Source organism: Narcine bancroftii, chromosome 8 (assembly GCF_036971445.1).
Source record: "Narcine bancroftii isolate sNarBan1 chromosome 8, sNarBan1.hap1, whole genome shotgun sequence".
Classification (NCBI taxonomy): domain Eukaryota; kingdom Metazoa; phylum Chordata; class Chondrichthyes; order Torpediniformes; family Narcinidae; genus Narcine; species Narcine bancroftii.
The window spans coordinates 139,027,178-139,049,485 of record NC_091476.1 but is presented as its reverse complement, the minus strand read 5'-3'; the positions used below and the strand labels follow the sequence as shown (position 1 = coordinate 139,049,485).

The window sequence follows — 22,308 nt, the reverse complement described above, 5'->3', positions numbered from 1 at the left end:
AGGAGGTGGCCATTTGGCCAGAGGACCTGTGCTGGCTATGTAAATAAGAGGGCAAATTAATACCACTTTAAATTTAAATTTAGACATACAGGCCATTTTGGCCCATGAGTCTATACTGCCCAATTTACATCAATTAACCTACCACCCCCGGTACATTTCAAATGGTGGGAGGAAACCGGAGCCCTCAGGGAAAACCTATGCAGACACGGGGAGAACATACAAGCTCCTTACAGACAGCACGGGATTCAAACCCTGGTCCCGTTTGCTGGCACTGTAAAGGCGTTGCGCTAACTACCTTGCCAACTGTGCCACTCCTTTGTTCTTTTCCAGTAGCCAACACACTCACTCCATCCACCACCTTCAAGTATCTTGATTCCAATTTCCCTTTGGAAAGTTGCTATTGTTGTTGAATCTGCTTCTTTTTAAGCAATACTTTCCAGACAACAAAATGGGTTCATATTTGTCTTCTAATCTCTCCTCAGGCAGCTTTGCCAATGACCTAAAATCTGTGTCTTACGGTGAATGACCCATTTTCAACCGGAAACTGTATATAGATTTCAACACAGGCCCATGAGGAAGGGGAGAGAATGAGAAAGAGATACAATGCATACAAATTGCTCCCATAGCTGCTTCAAATATTTGAGATTGTGCATGGGGTGGAATGCTTTGGAAATGTGTGCTACGGAAATTAGAAGGCATTATGGTCCAGCCATATCAGTATAATGATCTATGAGCTTACGTTTCAGCACATTGAGTTAAGACGGAATGATTAATGACTAAGACCAAAAGTAAAGTCTATCAGTTGGCTGCCCTATTCTCAGTTTGGCAAGACAGTGGGCACACGTGTCTATTATTGTTTAATTAATTACTTGCAAACCTGGAATAATGGTACGTGTGAGTACCCAGAATGCAGTCATTGTAGAAAGGCAGGTTACAACTTGCATCTACAATGATCTAGCACTACTGTTTTATCTCTACCTTTAACTCTTAAGAATCCTGCCATTTTGCTTTCTGCTTTTGCATCAAGAAGTAATGAGAATGTTATTTGTTTCTCAGGTCAATTTATTTCATTTTAGCTATCAGCTGCTCCCTTTACCTAATAAGAACATAAATCTAAATCTTGAAAATTTCCATTGACCCTGCATACACAATTGTTGAAATGATTTCCATAATTCTAACCTTGTTCCTTCATATTTTATTCCTATAATTTAAATATTGTGGCTTTTAGAATTCAATTCTTCCACTAGGGTGGAAAGATTCCATATCTACTCACTGATTTTTATTAAACATCTTAACAAACTCCCAAGTCAACCTGTTGGGCTGAATTGAGTACATGAAGTTTAGACCAAAATACATAGAAGCAGAATTGGGACATTTGGCCCATTGAGTCTGCTCCTCCATTCAAATCACAGCTGATGCACTTTTCCTCTCAGCCCAACTCTTTAAGCCTTGCTCTCCTAACCTCTGGTGCTGTGGAGTGGAGTTTGTACATTCTCCTTATGATTATTGGGTTTCCTCAGGGTGTTCTGGTTTCCTTTCCCTGCCCTCAGAATGTGCAGCTTGACTAGTTAAATGGCCACTGTAAATTTGCCCTTGGAGTAGATGAGTGATGGAATCTGGGAATGTGTGGGCAAGTTCAGAATCAGAATTTATTGTCATGAACAAGTCATGAAATTCAGTGTTTGCAGCCGCGTCACGGTGTAAATGTTCATATTATAACCATCTTACAACATTACGATAATAAAGTAAAAATAATAGTGCATGAAAAGTAAGGCAGTGTCTCTGGTTCATTGATTATTCAGGAATCTGATGGCAGCGGGGAAGAAGCTGTCCTTGTGCTGTTGAGTGTTCATCTTTAGGCTCCTGAACCTTTTCCCCAATAGTAGCAGAGTGAAGAGGGCATAGCCTGGGTGGTGGGAGACTTTGAGGATAGAGGCTGCTTGATAGAGTGGTCTGGTGCCTGTGATGTCACAGGCCGAGTTAACAACCCTCTGGAGTTTATTCTTGTCCTGAGAGTTGGTGCCTCCATACCAGGCAGTGATGCAACCAGCCAGAATGTTCTCCACGGTACACCTGTAGAAGTTTTCAACAGTCTTTGATGACATACCAAATCTCTTCAAACATCTCATAAAGTATAGCCGCTGGTGAGTCTTTTTTTGTGACTGCATCAAGGTGGAGGCTCCAGGACAGATCCTCGGTAACTATTGAGCCCTCGATGAGGACTAGATTGTTTTCCCCTAACTTTCTCCTGAAGTCCACAATCATCTCCTTGGTTTTGTTGATGTTGAGAGCAAGGTTTGTTGTCATTACACCTTTCAATGAGCTGGTCTATCTCCCTCCTGGACACTTCCTCATTGCCATTTGTGATTCCGCCAACAACTGTGGTGTCATCAGCAAACTTGTAGATGGCATTGGATTGTATCTAGCAACACAGACATGGGCGTGTAACGAGTAGAGCAGTGGGCTAAGCACGCCTCTTTGGGGTGTGCCTGTGTTGATAATTAGTGAGAAGACGTTGTTTCCAATTCGTACTGACTGTGGTCTTCCGACGAAAAAGTCAAGGATCCAGTTGTGGGGGGGTGGGGGGAGGTGTAGAGGTCCAGAGTTTGTAGTTTCTTGACCAGTACTGAGAGAATAATGATATTAAAGGGTTTAATGAGAATGTGCAAAAATAAAGTGAGGGGGAAAATTAATGTGGACAGCAGGATTGCCCTGTGAGTTGACGTCGACTTGATGGGCTAAATGCTTTCCTTCTACATCATGAGAAAGTAAAGGCCTGCCAAGTTTTAATCTCCTCACCAATAGAAATTACTCCACTGTTATTGGTGAAGGCAATAGATTTGCCATTCATTGGTTGTTGCCTCACCAATAGAAATAAAGTCCTCTAAACAGAGTAATAAATGGTGTGAAATAACCTATGTTCATCGACTTATTAAATCAAAAGCAACTGATCAAACTTTCAGAGACTAAGTACAAAATCTAGGCCAACACTCTAAATCTGTATAGGGAGCATCACTGTATTGTTGGCTGGTTCTGCCTTCCAAATGAATTGTAACACTGTGACCACTCAGGAGAGAAGACAGGACATGAGAGAATGGTAGTTCTCGGTATCCTGGCTAATAATTATTCCTCAGCAATACTCATTAAAATAGGCCATCTGGTCATTAACACTTTGCTACTTATACAAGCTTGTTTGGTGCAAACTTGTTGGCATGTTTCTTTCATTACAAAAGTGTCTGAAAATATCTAATTAGCACTGAAGAGTTTTGAATTACAGGTATTTCAAAATCAAGAAATGTGCTATCGGCTTTTCTCTTTCCTCATTCTCTTTTCCTCCATTCTTTCTAGTTTTTTTTCGCTCTTTCTTTTTCTCTCTCCCTTTCACTCTCTCTCTCTCTCTCTCTTTCTCTCTCTCTCTCTCTCTCTGTCTCTTCCCTTCTTTCTTTTTGTTCACCCACCTCAAGTGTTCTGGAGATCAGTTAAAGCAGCTCAAACCAGAGATCCAAGTAGTCCTGTTGCCTGGTGATGTGGATGGAAGGAAGTAAGCGTCTGCCTGGAGTAGATTGATCAACATTGATTAATGCCGACAGTACATATGCTTTGGTGTTGTGCAAAAGAATGGATAGGGTTGTAATTATTCAGAGAAGAGTGAGGGGCCCCATGACATGTTACCAGGCAACCCCATCCATCCCAGTAAATCTCCATCAGCCTGGAGATGCCCCAGATCAGGTGATGTGCAGGAGCAATGCCTGAGGAAAAAACAGAACCTGGTTCCGTGATTGGTTCATATAATGATGTAATTTTGTAGATGAATAGTGTGTAACTTAATGCTGATTGAGTACTGCTTGTCACATGGGAGAAGACATTTTTTGATTGGTTGTCAGATTGCAGTGGGATATGCAAACCCATGCACTTGTATATTCGGAGAGCTTCTTGATACTTAATGGAGGCGAGAGACCTCCCACAGGCCTGTGTAAAGAATAAGGGAATTGGTAAAAGAAAAGTCTGAGTCCTTCATTCCTCAAGGGAGTAAACTGCAGATTGGAGCCTCATCTAAGAACTTGGATTGAGGATCGGCACTGACATCCACTCTATCAGCATTAAGTTACACTCTATTCATCAGCAAATTGCATCAATATGTAACTACATAACCACATAAATCACGTAACCAGGCTCCCATTTCCTCAGCCTTTGCTCTTGCACATCACCTTGTTAGAAACAGAAGTACCTTCACAGAAATTGCTCGAGACAAAAATTGAGAACAAAGAACATTTATTATACAACAATGCAAAGTTGGGTGCTTCCCCTTACCCTGGGAATACACACATACACTGGGGCTCACCCAACTTTAATACAGTTTATTTCAGTATAGAAGTACCCTCCCCCTTACATTCTTCTGCCTCCTGGATAAGTTTGGCATTAGGCAATCCTGTCTGCCTACGTGCTGTTTCTGTGAACTTGGAGGACCAGGGGGTATCCTGTCGGTGTCCCATCATGTCATTGTCCTTATTCACACCTTCCTGACTCTCAGGGCTGACTAACTTCTTACATGAAGAACTTGCTAATTCTGTCTAAGGCTAGAAGACCCTTATTCAGACTAACTTTACTTCCTACATTCTATTATCTATTCTTATCCTATTCATACTGGCTTTATTGGATGGAAATTTACAGGTGTGTCTGGGGTTGCATGGCAACACGTCATGGGACCCCCTCACTTCTTTGAATATTTACAACCTTCCGTATTGTTTTGCAAAGCAGCAAGGCACTAAGGCATTAATTAACATTGATCAATCTACACCAGGCAGATTCTCACTTCAACAGCATATGATGCATTCAGATATAATTTCAACAAAACATGACTGCTTTCTGTATGACAACCACTGGTTTCATCAGTCAAATGTGTACCATGGCAAAATTCAAGAATCTGTGGTGGTGTGAGCAGTGGGAGAAACACAGTCACCACGTTGAGGGTCTTTAACAACTGTTTTTATTCAGATTCTTTCTTCTTTTCTTTGGCTTGGCTTCGCGGACGAAGATTTATGGAGGGGGTAAAAAGTCCACGTCAGCTGCAGGCTCGTTTGTGGCTGACCAGTCCGATGCGGGACAGGCAGACACGATTGCAGCGGTTGCAAGGGAAAATTGGTTGGTTGGGGTTGGGTGTTGGGTTTTTCCTCCTTTGCCTTTTGTCAGTGAGGTGGGCTCTGCGGTCTTCTTCAAAGGAGGCTGCTGCCCGCCAAACTGTGAGGCGCCAAGATGCACGGTTTGAGGCGTTATCAGCCCACTGGCGGTGGTCAATGTGGCAGGCACCAAGAGATTTCTTTAGGCAGTCCTTGTACCTTTTCTTTGGTGCACCTCTGTCACGGTGGCCAGTGGAGAGCTCGCCATATAATACGATCTTGGGAAGGCGATGGTCCTCCATTCTGGAGACGTGACCCATCCAGCGCAGCTGGATCTTCAGCAGCGTGGACTCGATGCTGTCGACCTCTGCCATCTCGAGTACCTCGACGTTAGGGGTGTGAGCGCTCCAATGGATGTTGAGGATGGAGCGGAGACAACGCTGGTGGAAGCGTTCTAGGAGCCGTAGGTGGTGCCGGTAGAGGACCCATGATTCGGAGCCGAACAGGAGTGTGGGTATGACAACGGCTCTGTATACGCTTATCTTTGTGAGGTTTTTCAGTTGGTTGTTTTTCCAGACTCTTTTGTGTAGTCTTCCAAAGGCGCTATTTGCCTTGGCGAGTCTGTTGTCTATCTCATTGTCGATCCTTGCATCTGATGAAATGGTGCATCAGATTCAGGGCGCCCCTATAAAGGCAGCATGAGCTGATGCGTTGTGACATCATAATCGCTGCCCAGGGTTTGCGCTGGAAGGGATGCTGGAGTCAGAGAGAAACCTCTGACGACGCCATTTCCCCATGGCTGCCCTACCACGTGGTGAAACAAGCGGGACCGGTTCGCCATGAGGATGTGCGTCACCACACAACACCCCCCCCCCCCCCCAGAACTGGCTACGAGTCCTGTCACTTTGGCGGCCGGCCCTGACATTTGGGCGCTGCCGTCTGCACTGGCTGTGATGTCCAGATGGGCCGCCTTCAGGCTGTCCACCATAAAAAGTTCCTCTCTCCCCCCCAACATCCAGGGTGAAGGTTCCGCTGGACGCGAGACTTTGTATGCACCGCTGTAGCAGTGCACTTTGTGGTCCCCTCCACACGAAAATGAATTGGGCCGACTTGGGTGCCGTGGCGTGGGGGGGTGGGGGGAGGGAGCTAGGGAGCTAGGGAGGCCAGTCGTCGGTGGCCATGGTGTCAGGGTCTGGGCCGAAAAACTCACCTGGCAGGGAAAGCGGTGTGCCATAGACTATCTCCGCTGCTGAAGCCTGCGGTCCTAATCCCAAGGAGGACCCAGGGTAGTTTGTTCACCCAGTCTGGTCCAGAGAGCCTAGCCATAAAGTGATGCCTTCAGGTGACTGTGGAACCTCTCCACCAACCTGTTGGACTGTGGGTGGTATGCTGTGGTGTGGTGGAGCTTGACCCTCCAAGAGCTTCGCCATCTGAGTCTAAAGGGCAGACTTGAACTGTGCCCCTCTGTCGCTAGTGATGTGTGCCAGGACTCCGAAACAGGCAATCCATTGGCTAACCAGAGTCCTGGTGCATGTCTCCTCAGAGGCCTCCTTAAGTGGAATGGCCTCAGGCCATCTTGCGGCCTGATCCACTACCGTGAGGAGGTAACGAGCCTCCTTGGACACCGGCAGGGGCCCAACAACATCAACATGGATGAGTTGGAATCTGTGAACCTCCGAGTCGAAGTTCTGGATGGGGGCTTGCGTGTGTCACTGGACCTTGGAGGTCTGGGTCCTGGTACAGTTCCTGGCCAGTTCTGCCACATCCTTCTTCATCCCGTGCCACACAAACCGCTCTGTGAACATCCGCAAGGTTGTCTTTACTGCTGGGTGAGCGAGGTCTGGATCAGACTGAAGACCTTAACCCTCCAGTGCGGTTGGACCACCGGGCTGCTGGGCACCCGGACATCCTTGAGTTTGAGGCCAGAGATGGCGGTCCGCAAGGCCTGTGTCTCTGCATCATTCCTCTGTGCCTGAGCCAGTTGCTCGTAATCCAGGCCGGGCGCGAGAGTGTTGATGGCTGGACAGGAGAGCGCATCTGCCACTACATTGTCCTTGCCAGCTCTGTGTCAGATGTCGGTCATGAACTCAGACACGTATGAGAGGTGGCGCTGCTGTCTGGCGAACCACGGATCCTTGGCCATCACCAGTGCTTGAGTGTAGGGGCTTGTGATCCATGAAGGCTGTGAACGGCCTGCCCTCGAGGAAGTAGCAGAAATGGTGGATGGCCAAATACAGCGCCAGGAGCTCCTGGTCAAAAGTGCTGTATTTAAACTCCGGCGGGTGCAGCTGCTTGCTGAAAAAGTGTCCATCGAGCCACTGTTTCAGAACCACCCCACTGCCGTAGCTTAGGCATCAACAGAGAGTACCGTGTGTGCCTTCGGCCGCGGGTGCTCCAGCAGCCTGGCTCTGGCTAGAGCCTCCTTTGTCGCGATGAATGCCCTGTCCGCCACCTCTGACCACGATAAAGTCTTTTCTTTGGTGGCCATGAGTGTGAACAATGGGCGCATGGTACGCATGGCTCCGGGGATGAAACGATGGTAAAAATTCAGCATCCCTGTGAACTCTTGGAGGCCTTTCAGGGTGGAGGGTTTGGGGAATCGTTGAACAGCCGCTATCTTCTCCGGCGCTGGTGCGGCCCCAGCTGCCGAAATGGTGTGCCCCAGGAACTGGAGGGACTCTTTGCCAAACTGTCATTTGGCCACGTTGATCATGAGGCTGAAGTCTGCCAGCCGGGCAAAGAGTGTGTGGAGGTGGCCTTTGTGTTCGTTGCGGTTGTGACTGTCCGGTCTTTTTCAACCACATCCATGAGGCGCTAGAACGTTTGGGCCGCTTTCTTTAGACCGAAGGGCATACACAGGAACTTGAAAAGGCCGAAAGGGGTGATAATGGCCATCTTACCCATGTCGTCTGGATGCACTGGGGTCTGATAGTATCCCCGCACGAGGACCACTTTGGAGAAGACCCGTGCACCGTGGAGGTTGGCGGAGAAATCCTGTATGCGGGGTACCGGGTACCTGTCGGGGATGGTTGTGTCGTTCAACTGACGGTAATCCCCTCACGGTCTCCAGCCCCTGGATGATTTCGGGACCATATGGAGCAGCGATGCCCAGGCGTTGTCCAAGTGCCAGACGATTCCCAGTTCCTGGAGCCTGGTGAATTCCTCCTTTGCTTGTTGGAGCTTCTTGGGCGGCAGCCGTCTGTGTCTAGCATGCAGCGTGGGACCCTGTGTGGCAATGTGGTGGAAGACCACAGCAGGGCAGCGTTGAACCATGGCTCTAAGATGGTGGGGGAATTCGTGGAGGATCTCGTCAAACTCATCCTTGGTGGTAGCTACGGTGGCGATTTCGGGCCTGCGGGCTTCTCCTCTGTCCAGTCAGGTGGAATGGAATGTTCAGGCATTGACCAGCCTTTTGCCCTTCATGTCAACCAGTAGGCCGTGAGCTCTGAGGAAGTCGGCCCCTAACAGCGCGGTGTCCACGGAGGCTAGGACGAACCTCCAGTGGAACTTCTCCTTCCCGATCTGGATCTGTGCCCTGCGGGGCTGTAGGTCCTGATGGTGGAGCCATTGGCTGCCCGCAGGGTTGGACCTCGAGATCGGTGCGAGTCTCTAATACTGTGGGGGGAAGGATGCTGAGCTCAACCCCTGTGTCCAGCAGGAATCAGCGGCTAGTGGATCTGTCCATCATATGAAGGAGGCTGTTTGTGTGGCCAGCCGTCTCGGCCATCAACGGCGGCTGGCCTGGTCATTACCCTGAAACCCACAAGGCTGGCAGCACTTACAGGCTTGCGCTCCCCAGCGCTGGTGGTCGAGGGTCGACTGACCCTCCTCTGGCTTTGTCTTGGGAGTGGCTTGCGGTCGGCTGGCTCCTGGTCGTCCCACCTGGTTGAGGGCTGCCTCGTTCTCCCTCTTCGTGTGCCAGAGGGCATCCACCCAGGCTGCTGCTCTCCTCGGGTTCAAGGAGTCTTCATCTGTGAGGAGCAGCTGGATGTCCTCCGGCATCTGTTTCAGGAATATCTGGTGGAAGAGAAAACAAGGCTTGTGGTCTTCCACCAGGACCAGCATTTCATCCATCAGCGCTGACGGACTACGGTTCCCAAGCCCATCTAGGTAAAGGAGCCTGGAAGTCCGTTGCTGGGGAGTTAGCCCAAAAGTTCCAAGCAACAGGTCTTTGAGGGTGGTGTACTTGCCTGTAGCTGGGGATGGGGGGGGTGGGGGTGGATGATGTCATCTACCCTCGCTGCCGTATCTTGGTCTAGAGCGCTCAGGACATGATAGAATATCGTGGCATCTGAGGAGATGTTGCGGAGTTGAAATTGTGCTTCCACTTGCCTGAATCACGTTCTCGGTCGGTGGGTTCAAAAGTGGGGAAGCTTGATGGAGACAGCGTTAACCTCTGCTGAATCCATGGTGTTTAGAGTCCAGAAAAATGTCTGGGCTTGTCGGGGTCACCACTGTGGCGGTGTGAGCAGTGGAAGGGTTGAGGGACGTTGAGGGTCGTTAATGACTGATTTTATTCAAATTCAGTGCGCCCCTATGCACTTGGTGCATTGTGACATCATAATCGCTGCCAGGGTGCGCGCTGGAAGGGATTCTAGAGTCAAAAAGAAACCTCTGAGGACGCCATTTCCCCATGGCTGCCCCACCACATGGCAATACCACCAGGGCCGATTCACCATGAGGATGTGTGCCACCACAAATTGATATGGTCCATAAATGTGGAGTGTCTGGAAGATGCAGTAGATTGATGTTGGGTAGCATGAGTATCCATAAAATTGCTTCTAAAATGTGATTAATTGTCAGGTTGTTAGGCTTCTCCCAATGTCAGCATTTATTGTGGATCCTCAAATGCCCTTGAGAAGGTGGTGAACTGCCCTGCAGTCCTTCTTGTGAAGGTTTCTAAAATGTGATTAATTGTCAGGTTGTTAGGCTTCTCCCAATGTCAGCATTTATTGTGGATCCTCAAATGCCCTTGAGAAGATGGTGAACTGCCCTGCAGTCCTTCTTGTGAAGGTTTTCTCAAAACCAGTGGCACTCACATCAACAATGAAGAAGTGTTTTGAAAGGCTGGTGCTGAAGCTTATTAGCTACTGTCTGAGTGACAACATGGATCCTCGTAGCAACAGGTCCATGGTGGCTACCGTCTCACTGGCACTCACTACCTCTACACAAAGCCCTGGAACACTAGGCCAGCAAAGGTGCATACATCAGGATGACATTTATTGACTACAATTTGGCATTTAATGCCATCATCCCCTCAAAATTGATTGGCGAACTCTATGACCTGGGACTTAACACCCAACTGTGAGGATTGGTAAGAACATCTCCTCCTCAATCTCCATCAGTACTGAAGAACCACAGCGCTGTGTTCTTACCCCCCTTTCTATTTGCTTTACACCTGTGACTATGTGGCTCGGTACGACAATAACACCATCTACAGATTTGCAGCCTATATGATGGTAATAATCTGAATGTTTGCAGTATGATGCTGCCAAAAAACATTGAATTTCATGACTTGTTCATGACAATAAATACTGATTCTGATTCTAATGGGTTATATAAAAAGGGGCAATGAGTCAGCAAACAGGAGGGAGATGGAAAACTTTGGAGAATGGTGCACCAACAATAATCTTGCACTCAAAGTTAACAAAAACAAGGAACGATTATTGACTTCAGTTGGAGGGGGTGGGGGGTGAGCAAATTTAAGTTCTTGGGAGTCACTATCTTGGAGGATCTTTCCTGGACTCAACACACTAATGACGTTGTGAAGAAAATTCTTCAGAAATTTGTGGAGGTTAGGTATGACATTGGAAACCCTGGCAAATTTCTACAGATGTGTGATGGAATGTTTGCTGACCAGTTGCATCATGATCTGGTATGGGGATCCAATACCGCCGAGTGTAAAGCCCTGCAAAAGGTAGTGGACGTAGCCCAGGACATCACAGGCTACGGAAAAATGCTGCTGTCATAGGTCCACACCACCCAGCACATGCTCTGTTCTCGCTACTACTATCAGCAAAGAGGTAAAGGTGCCACAAGACTCACACTCCCAGGTTCAGAAATAGCTGCTACCCCTCCACCATCAGTCTCCTCAACAACAAACTCAATCAGGAACTCATTTCATTTTAGGTTAAATTAGACATACAACATGGTAACAGGTCCTTTTGGCCCACAAGCTTGATCCACCCAATGGGAATTTTACTTTTGGACTTTGTTTTTTTTTTCCTCTCTGTATCGCACAGTCAGTTGTTTATATTTCTTTATTAATGTACATGTGTACATTGCGTATCTATTTTTTGCACTACCAATAAGTGGTAATTCTGCCTTACCGACAGGAAAAATAATCTCAGGGTTGTATGTGATGTCATGTATGTACTCTGTCAATAAATCTGAAATCTTTGTCAGGAGTTCCTGGATTAAGACACAGTGATAATAAATAAACAGGAATATATTTCTAACAAGTTTGATAGTACCTAATTGGTAAGTTTACATGAAAACTACAAATTAGTAGCTTAGTTGGGAATCTGTATTTCATTCAGAACACTACTTGGTAAATATGTGTGCAATAGATTTTTTCCTCTATTTGCCCTCTGAATCCTTTGCAAATTTTACTTAGTTTAAATGTTTGCACTTTCCATTCACCTGCCTCTTTGGCTAATGGTACCTTTATGGATTGTTCCTTACTCTCTGAGTTTTACTGTCGATGGCCTGTTTTGATATCAGCCTCCCCATTCAGGTGTATGTCAGTAAAAATAAGGACAACTCTCTTTTGAAAGGTCAATAATCAATAATCAATGGTGTTTTGCTGGTTTCAAATCTTTTTATGCTTAATGCATAATTATCACTTTGTACCAGTACATACAGCAGGAAACTTGCATGTGGCAATCTGCCATTATCTACATGAATTGCACTAACAACTAGATCATCATTTTAAAAAAAATGAGGGAAGGTTAGTCATTGGCCAGGACACTGGGTATAATTTCCCTACCTATCTTTCAAATAGTGCACTGGATGTCATTTGCAATACACAGATGTGCTGGAGAAACTCAGTAGGTCACGCAGCATCAACAGGAAGTAAAAGGTAACCAATGTTGTGGGCCTGGGTCCTTTGTCAGGTAATACCACACTCAATAAATAAAGCAGCATCTGTTGAATGTGGAGGAAAATGTGACCTCCCTGCCTTTCTGGAATGTGTGTATTGAGGGTGATCACGTGTTCTCCATTGTCTGAAACTTATTTGAAAGTCACATCACCTGTAAATCAAGGTTGGACTCCAGCAACTAATTAGTGCACACCTTGCCATTGGCTAATTTGAATGTGTTTATTCTTGGCCTTTGTAATCGACTTAACCTTGCTGGCACTGAGCCATTGGATCCTGTAAATTACCTGGGCTGGACCCTCATGCCTTCCTGTTTTTGATCTTGGGCCATTGACTGTTGTAATTGATCAGTCCTTGCTGGCACTGAGCCATTAAGTTACCTGGTGCAGTCCTCCAGCACTATAAAGGGAGCCATGTGTGCTCTGCTCTTTCTCTTTGCCATCTTTGAGGGACCACCCAGCTTCACTTCAGGCCGAGTATTGTGGAATGGCACTGGAGAAATCGTTGGTGAGATGTACACTGTTAAAAGGTTGAGAGCATTTTAGTTAGTGTCCCTAGTAGCATAGAACCATGCCTGCACTGAGTCAAGGGGGTGGCGGGTATCATATTGTCTTTTTCCTTGGTTATTTGTAGCCAGTTTGGGGTATGTGTGTGTTTTCCCATGCTTGCCTTCTATAAATTGTGCACCTATGTGTTTTATTTCCAGTGAGGTTTTTCCACAATCATCTATAAATTGTGCATGTATGTGTTATTCCCAATTACCATTTTCCTATACTTGTCTTTTGTTAACTACTAGACTGCGTTCAGAGTCCTTGCTTTTGAGACCCACTGAATCTGTTTTGCCACTCACAGCACCATCTAAAGAGGCAAAATAGTCAACATTTTATGGTCTAGAGCAGGGGTGTCAAACTCAAATTCACGGAGGGCCAAAATTAAAAACTTGGACTAAGTCGAGGGCCGAACTAAATATTTATTGAAACTTTTCAACAACATCTGCCTGTTTTCTCTTCTTTCAACATATGTAATGTTAAACTTTTTCTTATTAAAATAAATGTTTAATAATAGTTTTGGATAAACTCTTTCATTGTCATTGTCATTGGCCCATTTCCTTTGGAGATCTGAAACCGTGCACATGACGAGTCAATGAGGGATGATTAAAGCAGTGGTCTTCAAACTTTTTCTTTCCACCCACAGACCACCTTAAGCAATCCCTTACTAATCACAGAGCACCAATGGCACAGGGACGTGAATGGAAAGAAAAAGGTTGAGAACTGTTGTATTGTGGTAACTCCACATCTGATTAGGTTAATTGTTAGGCAAGTGGTCAGAGAAGGACCCCCCCCCCCCACCCCAAGAAAGGCTTAAATCACAGGAACAAAATAAGCTTCCATCTCATTGCTCCCAATCTTACACACAATCCTGATGTGGAATGTGGGGTCACAGCTCCACGTTCTCCCGAGTTCAGGTGCTGTCTGTGTGGAGTTTGTACGCTCTCCCCTTGTCTTGGACCAACAGGTCGGTCGCCTGACGAAGGCACCTGAACCCCCCATTGAAACGCCGGCGTCCGGGGCGGTGGAGGAATTGGCTGAGAAGAGCGTGTTGCTCCCACCCCCCTCCCATGGTTAGAGAGGGATTAAACTGCGATCTCACGGCGCCGGGCTCGTCTCCAACAAAAGGAGCAGGAGGCAGGGTCCGCCGCGCATGGAGCGAGGGGGAAGGCATCACCAACGAGACGTTCGGTCCGGCGTCGCCGCTGAAGCGCAGACCCAGCGAGGATGGTCCCCAACTCCAGCCGCGTGTGTGTCTGGGAGCCGGGCGGGCTGAGTGTGGCGCTCCGATCCCCGGGATTCGGGACTCTGAGATCCCTCCACACCTCCGGTGTCTTCATTTTCACCTTCAGTGTGCATGCGCTATACTGGCGCGGCGGCCAGCGGGCCAACTCTAATATATATTTAATATGATCTTGCGGGCCAAATATAATTATATCGCGGGCCAAATTTGGCCCGAGGGCCAGAGTTTGACATGTGTGGTCTAGACCCTGTATCAGGACTGAGAATGGAGAGGGAAGATAGCTAGATGGCTCTATAAAGAGGTGAGATGGGCCTGGTAGGTAAGAGTTGGAAACAGATAAAGATAAATATTAATGGGCAGATGGAACAAGGGGTGGGTGGGAGAGGGAAGGTAGAGATAGAGGCCAAGTAGTGATAAATGGTACTAGATATAGGGGGGATAATGAGCAGATGGTAACTAATCTAGTAAACTGTGGTGGGAGGGGTAGGGTGGAAAACATGAGCAAAAGGACTGGTGGGAGTAGAAAAGGAACACAGCAGCTGTTCTAGACTACCCTACAAATGGTACGTTCAATGCTGAGACCACTGGGTTGTAGGCTACCGAGGAAAATATGAGATTCTGTTTTTCTAGTTTGAATCTGACTTACTATGGGAGTGGAGAAATCCAAAAGTAGACAGCATGGTGTGAGAATGGGAAAGGGAATCAACCTGGCATCCAAATGGGATCTCAAGGTGGCAATTGCTAGCAAGGGTACAGGTGTTCGGAAAAACTATTGCCATCCATTAATTAATCATGTACTTATTGTTAGCATGAACCTACTAGATGCAGAATGACCACAGCTTTTTTTAGCCAACAAAATAGTAATTAATTAAAACAATTAATTTCATGTGAAGTGGACCTTTCTCAGTTTTATTTGATAATTTCAACCGTGCTGAGGGATTTACACAGTTAATCTGAGTGAAGTATCAGAGGGACATGGCTCACAAACACGGTGGTGTAAGGGAAAAGAAAATCTAGAACTGGCAGGTAGAGAGAAAGCCAATTGCAGCCTTTTCACCCAGAGGATGAGATTGAATTGCTGGTGAAGATGTTTGAAACAAAGAGGATCAATGGATTCTGCAAATAATTAGATAGATTCCAGAGAAAGCAAGGATTTAGGGATATGGTGAGAAAGCTGGTTAGTAGGATGAATCCATTAAAAGTGGATGTGCTTGTTGAGCCTTGTCATCCTCTTTCTCAGTAATTCTTAATATTGTACTTCTGTTTATTTGTAATATTCTTTGTTCTTGTTTCATCTCAGTGTATGAGTCAGGTAAAGCGATGGGCCAAAGCAAGGCAGCATCAAATCTCATTTATTCTAAACCTGTGGAGCTTGTCTGTCACTATCTATTCAGCCACTGATGTAAATTTTGCACTGCAGGAGATCTAGAAAGGTGAAGTGAAGAGGTGAGGGGAATAGATGATGAAAAAGTGTGAGGTCATCCACTTTGGGAGAGAAAAAAAGAAAAACTTGACTATTTTTAAACGATGAGATATTGGAACATTTGGTGTTTGGGAGGATCTCAATGAAAACTAACGTGCAGGTACTGAATGCCATTGGGATGGAAATCTTGTATTCTGATTTATTGCAAGAGGACTTAAGTGCAAGAATGGAGATGTTTTGCTAGTTATACGGAGGCCTGGTGAGAGTACATCTGGAATGTTATGTAACAAATACAGTCAGCTTACGGCAGGAAGGGGAGAGTTCAAGTTCAAATTTATTATTAAGAGTTTATACATGACTTCACATACAACCCTGAGATGCTTTATCCTGCAGGCCAAAGATAAGTATACAAGGGAGAAAAATGTAAACAAATAAAGCAATGTAAACAAACTGACTGTGCAAATACACAAAAACATTCAGTAATAAATAATTTACAAAGTAAGATCCCTTAATTGAGTTTCTGATTGAATCTGCTGTTTCGGAGACTGATGGTGGAGGGGTGGAAACTTTTCCTGAACCTGGTGGGACGAGCCTTGTAGCACCTCTTTCCCAATGGCAGGAGCGAGAACAGTACATGTTCTGGGTGGTCTGGATCCTTGATGATTGCTCTGCTCTCTGACGATGTTCTTGATGGTAGGGAGAGTTTTGCCTGTGACATACTGGGCTGTGTTCATAACCTTTCACTGGGTTTTCCACCCAGAGGAATTGGTACCCCCAAACCAGACTGTTGCAGATTTGCAACAAGTAGTGCATCAAAGATTTCTGGAATGGTGGGTTTGTGGTATGGTGATTTAACAAATTCTGTAGATAGTGCCTTCAGTTTAGAAGAATGAGACATTATCTCATTGATAAGTATAAAACTCTTACAAGGTTTATTAAGGCTTACGCAAAGTTAGTGCTCGCTCTTGCTGAGTGTTTAGAATTAGGGTCAGTACCTCAAACTAAAGGGTTGGGTTTCAGGACATAAATGAACAGAAATTTCTTGACCCATAGGTAGAAGGTTCTTTGCAATTCTCCACCCAGAAAATCTGTGGAGACTCAGTTACTGAACATACTCAAGACCACACTGGACAGATTTTTGGATGCTGTGAGAAGGCAGAATCATGTTGTCAGTCCAGGAGAGGGATGCTGATGTAGCAGATTAGCCATAATCTTATTGAACGACAGGGCAGGCATAAAGGTCAAATGGCCTCCTGCTATTTTACTGTTCTGACATGTATTGTCTGAGAGCAAGGGTTCAGCAAAATACAATATTCTCTTTGAGATAGCTCCAATAGCTCAGTGGTTCAAACATTGGTCTTGTAAGCCAGGGGTTGTGTGTTTGTTCCTCACTGGGGCCTCATTTCTGGGAGGAGTGCTTGACAAAGTGGTGACTTTGTCTTCCTTTTGGTGGATGAAGTTAAAGAATTTCGTGTATGGATAAAAGATACAGAAAGTACCATCAAAGCATTTAAATGAAGCTTCTTCCCATCCTCCCTCATCTAAATCTACTGCTCTATCATGTTTCTCATAGTGTGTCTTCAGCTTCCCCAGTATATATCTATACCTATTGCTTTATCTATTCTCTACACTGGATCTGTAAGTGATTATCATAGAGTGATGGCCTTGACTTGTGTTCTTGTCCTTGTGGGAACATTCCCAAAATGGATTCTGCCAAAAGCTTTCATCAGCTCTCAGCTCTTGTATCAGGTCTGGCACAGGATAGACGGGCCGAATAGACTCATTTATGCAGTTCTGGTCTCCTTGTTTGAGCAAGGATATTCTCACCTTGAAGGTGATGCAGAGGAGGTTCATCAGCTTGATATGGAGTTGAGGGGGTTAGCCAAGGAGGAGAGATTAAGTTGCCTGGGACTACACTCACTGGAATTCAGGAGAATGAGAGGGAATCTTATGGAGATGTACAACATTATGAAAGGAATAGATAGGAGGGAAGTTGTTTCCTTTGCTAGGTGAGACCAGAACAATGGGAAATATTGTCAAGCTTCAAGGAAGTAGATTTAACAGAGATGAAAAGGAACTTGTTCTCCCAGAGAGTCATTAATCTGTGGAATTCATGCCCAAGGAAGCAGTAGAGACAGTCTCATTAGATATATTTAAGGCACTATTTATGCACAGTTAAGGATGAAAGGATTCTGGGTAAAAGGCAGTAAGCAGAGCAGAGTCACGGCCAGTTCAGCTGCGATTCTGTTGAATGGGGAAGCAGGCAAGTTCAAGTTCAAGTTAGACTTCATTTGTCATTTTAAAACCAAAGTGCAAATGCAGTCAGCAGTTTTTTTTTTAAATGAGACCACATTGCTAATGTAGCACCATGGTTTTTGGGGGAACATTGACTCATTTTTTTTAACGGTGCACTGCATTTACAATTTGGTTTTAAAATGCCAAATAAAGGGGAACTTGAACTTGAACTTGCACTTGCGATTCTGTTGAATGGCGAAGCAGGCATGACGGACCAGATGGCCGACTCCTGCTTCTATCTTGTTCTGTGTCAATTGTACTGTATCAAATGGAAATTAGCATTACCACTCTCATGCTTTATAGTCAGTGGTAACCCTATGCTTTAAATGTAACAATACTTCGGTTAAAATTAATCTCTACTAAAAATGTTGCCCAGGAAATTAGTCCAAACCAAGAATTAATTAAATAGCAGGGATCTACAATTATTTTTGCAAAAGTCGGATAAATTCAAGCAAATGTGAAATTCAGAGAAGAGTATTGCTGGGTTTCTCTGTGTACTGTTGCAGTGAAACTGATGTTGTTGGTGTCAACACTGGTTACCTTTGGATGTGTTACAAGTTCTCACCGTTGTTACAATGTTACACAGCAGGTGCAATCCTTACAGCCAGAATTAAAACAGAAAAATCCGCAGACACCATGGTTCAAGTAAAAACCTATGCAGCAGCTCTTAAAGCAACACAGTACAGTGGAGTGCAGCCATTGAGTGATGAATGGATGCTGCATTGAAGGTCAGGAGGATGGTGGGTGAGCCATTTCAGGAGAACAGGCTGATGATGAACAGTGCACACAGATGGCAAAATCTTTGGAATGTGACTCTCAAGAGCCCCAGACACAGACAGGTGCTCCTTGCAGGAAGTTGCCAGGGTGGTCACTGGAAGGGAATGAGTGCTAAGACTGCTTGTGTTCAGAGGAAGTGTGCGACGCAGGTAAATGCTTGTGCCTGCTCTATCTGCTCCTGTAATAGAGATTGGATCAGTAGAGTGGTGGGAGTTAATGCGATGGTCAGCACCAAACTGAGACGTCCACCGGAGATGACTGCAGCAGCCTAAAATGATCCTAAAGTTAAGTGCAACATGATTGTGAACCTGACTCCCATGGACAGAGCAGTCAAGGCAGACATGTGATTATGTTTGAGATCAGGGAGATGAGAGATCTCAGTGAAGACAGAGCATATAATTTGAATGTTGGCCCTTTAAGCATCGCATGGAAATGGGGTTAATCAAACTTGGCTGCTGCAAGACTAAATGAGAAATGTTGTTTTCAGACTAGTGAGTATTGAAGTCATCGTTGACACAATTTAACATCTGGAGAAGCTTAACATTGTGTAAAAGGAGGAAAAGTACAAAAGAAGACCAAAAACTAATATCCTATTAGGTGCTGAGGCCTCCAAAAAGGTGCACAGGTTCTTAATTCTCTGGGTTAACTCAACTTCATTGAACAGCTGGGAGAATGTGAATTAATTTAAAACAAAAAGCTGCATCAATGCAAAATGATTTACCTAAAAACAGCCTGTTTGAAGAGTCACACTCAGCAGAAGCTGTAGTAACTTCTCCCAGTGAAAACCAAGACTGTTCATTCAAAAAATGCAGAGTGGAGAATAGATACATGCATTTTACATCCATTGTAATCAACTCCAGTCACTTACAAAATAATACAATCACTTGAAATAATTGACTGATAGGGAAGGTGGGGGGAGGGGAGTGGAGTGGGTGGGGGGAGGGGGGTGGGGGGAGGGGGGTGGGTGGGTGTACCTGTGGGACCTTGCCTCCGTAACAATCACACTGGAAATATGCAATAAAAATTAAAAATTCTGGAAACATTCAACAAATCAGGTAACAATTCACAGAAAGTCATGAGCAAGACCCACTGAACTCACCATCAGGGCCCATTGACATAAATCCATTTTAACCTCTTCACATTCCCATTGTCCCTCTTGATTTTACCACTCACTTGTGGCCTGCATGTTATTGAGATTTGGAAGAAAAAAAGTGCATCTGGAGGAAACACATGCAGTCACAGGGAGAAACCAATGAACTCCTTGCAGACAGCAGAGGAGGACTAAACCTTTTGGAGCTGTGAGGTGATAGCTCTAGTAACGGTGCCACTTATGTGTGCAGAGAGATACAGAGTTAATGTCTCAGGACTGAATCATAACTCTTTTTCTCTTACCAGAGACACCGTCTGACCTATTGAGTGTTTCCAGCATTTTCTGTTTTTATTCCACAGTTCTGACATCCTCCTTCACAAAACTTCCTAGATTGATCATATTATAAACAATCAATTATACCGTGGCAAAGTTCTACACATGTACGGTGGAAAGTATTCTGACTGGCTACATCGCAGCCTGGGATGGGGGTGGGGGTGGGGGGAATCAATATCTCAGAGCAAAAAAAATCCTGCAAAATGTAGTACACAGCCCAGAACATCACAGGCAAAACCATTGAGAATATCGATATGGTAAGTTGTCGTTGAAGAGCAGCATCAATGATCAAGAATCCACACCTCTCAGGACATGCTGCTGCCATCAGGAAAGAGGTGCAGGTGCCATGGGACTCATACCACCAGGTTCAAAAATAGATGCTCTTCCTCAACCATCAGACTCTTGAACAATGGGCTCATTCAGAGACTTATTTAAGGACTCAGATGCTTGTTATTTATTGCTGCATGGTGGCGCACTCTCGCATGGCGAACCGGCCCGGCATGTAATGCCACGTGGAGGGGCAGCCATGCGCAGATGGCGCCATCAGGGTTTCGTCCTGCCTCAAGTCTCCTGCCCAGCCCGCGCATGGGGCAGCGATTATGATGTCACAATGCATGCGGCGACTGAGCTCACGCTGCCCTTAAAGGGGCACGCGCTGAATTTCAATTAAACAGTTGTTAACGACATTCAGCGTGGTGGCTGTGTCTTTCTTGGCTGTGGCCAACTCCACTGCTGTATATTTATACCTACATCTCCATTTATAGTCAGTTTGTTTGCATTTCTTTCTTTGTTCACATTTATCTCTTTTGTATACATCTCTTTCCTCTTGAGTACAGTTTACAGTTATTGATAAGTAGAAATGCTGCTGGAAAAAGAATCTCAAGATTGTATGAGATGTCATGTATGCACTCTGACAATAAATTTGAACTTTGATAGTGAATCCTTGAACCAACTACTGAAATGGATTACTACAACTCTTGGGTGACTTGGTCTTTGAAACAATACACAGTCACAGAAAACAGATGGTCTGTTTCTACATTTCGGGAATTACATTCTAAAAGTCGGAATAAAAAGCATCCTTCCCTTTGCTAAATTTGAATATCTTCTCAGTTGGTTTTTTTGTGCATTGAACAAGTCTCTTTTTTCCCACCCGGTATCGTCAGCTTTAGCAATTGCTGAGCTGGGAGATTGCCAGAACACAGCTGGGGTGATGAAGACTAATCCTTTAATAATACATGCAAGTTATTGAAAAAAACCCAGTGGCGCACGACAGAAATAATCCAGCAGTGTTCGTTACCTGCCCTGTGACTCCATTGCTTACCTCTCAGTTACTTATTTTGTTCCACCTGCTTTCTTCAAGACTTACTTATCCTGTATTTCCATTGGGCTATTTGCCATGTCACTGACAATCACTGACTCTTTTAATCCTAACAAAATCACTAAGAAAAGGAGAGAATAATAGCAGCACTGGAATGGTAAAGTTCATCAGGAGATCAATTGATCTGTCCAGCTTTTTATCTAGATTTTATTATTTTTAAGAGTACATCTGATTCCTTTTGAAAACATGCATTCAACATCACGATCATTGATAACTTGCTAAGTATGAAAATTACATGCACTCATTTTCCCCAAGACGTTTCTGTCATTAAGTCAGCTGTGTGCACTGGAAACACCCTCAGCTCTGAACTAGAAGGTGGTAGGTTACAATTGTACTTGCTGCTATGTTGCACAGAGCAGTTATGCTAAATTGGTTCCACACTCTTCATGCTCATTGAATTGTCAGGGAATTTTTCAAGGAATGCTACATTGTCTTGCAGATGAAGTGTTCAACCAGCTCTTCATTTCCTTTCTTTTCTGTTTATCCATCAACATCGCTAAATCGGACATTCGCTCTGTCTGCTGAATCAGTGAGGAACTCCATTTCCACATCAAATTGTCACACTAACATAAAATGAAACAAGAAAGTCTGCAGATGCTGTGGTTACAGTAAATGCATCAATTTTTTGGGTCTGAATGAGCAAAAAGCAGGCAGGTGCTTTAATTAAATGGTGGGAGGAGGAGGGAAGGACCACACAACTAGTGCAGGGAGGAACAGTTCATGTAATGGTTAGTGCCATTCTATTGCAGCAGCAGTGATTGGGGTTTGAATCTGAACCTGTCTGTAAGGTATTTGTATATTCTCCCCATGTCTGCGTGGGTTTCCTCTGGGTGCTCTGGTTTCCTCCTCCTTTCCAAGAATCTTTGGGGTTTGTAGGTTAATTAATGTATTTAAATAGCATGGGCTCATAGGCCAGCAGGGTCTGTTGCTGTTCTGTATCTCTTTAAAAAAAAAATGGGCGGAGGCTCCTTCCCATCTTTTCCCATGGCTGTCACCTCCTCCAGA

At 45.2% G+C, this 22,308-nt stretch overlaps 2 protein-coding genes across 2 annotated transcripts in view; one reads left to right on the top strand and one right to left on the bottom strand.

Annotated features, from left to right (window-relative positions):
* The window catches only part of LOC138741243 (cell adhesion molecule DSCAML1-like), a 352,860-nt gene that overhangs the window by 61,371 nt on the left and 269,181 nt on the right, over window positions 1-22,308 (top strand). The gene's annotated exons all lie outside the window — the stretch shown is intronic.
* Window positions 6,937-7,925, bottom strand: LOC138742117 (uncharacterized). Its single transcript, XM_069896303.1, has 3 exons — window positions 7,890-7,925; window positions 7,486-7,806; window positions 6,937-7,026 (listed from the first exon to the last, which is right to left on the bottom strand). Exons 1-3 carry the CDS (start codon window positions 7,923-7,925, stop codon window positions 6,937-6,939), a joined length of 447 nt encoding a protein of 148 aa, XP_069752404.1.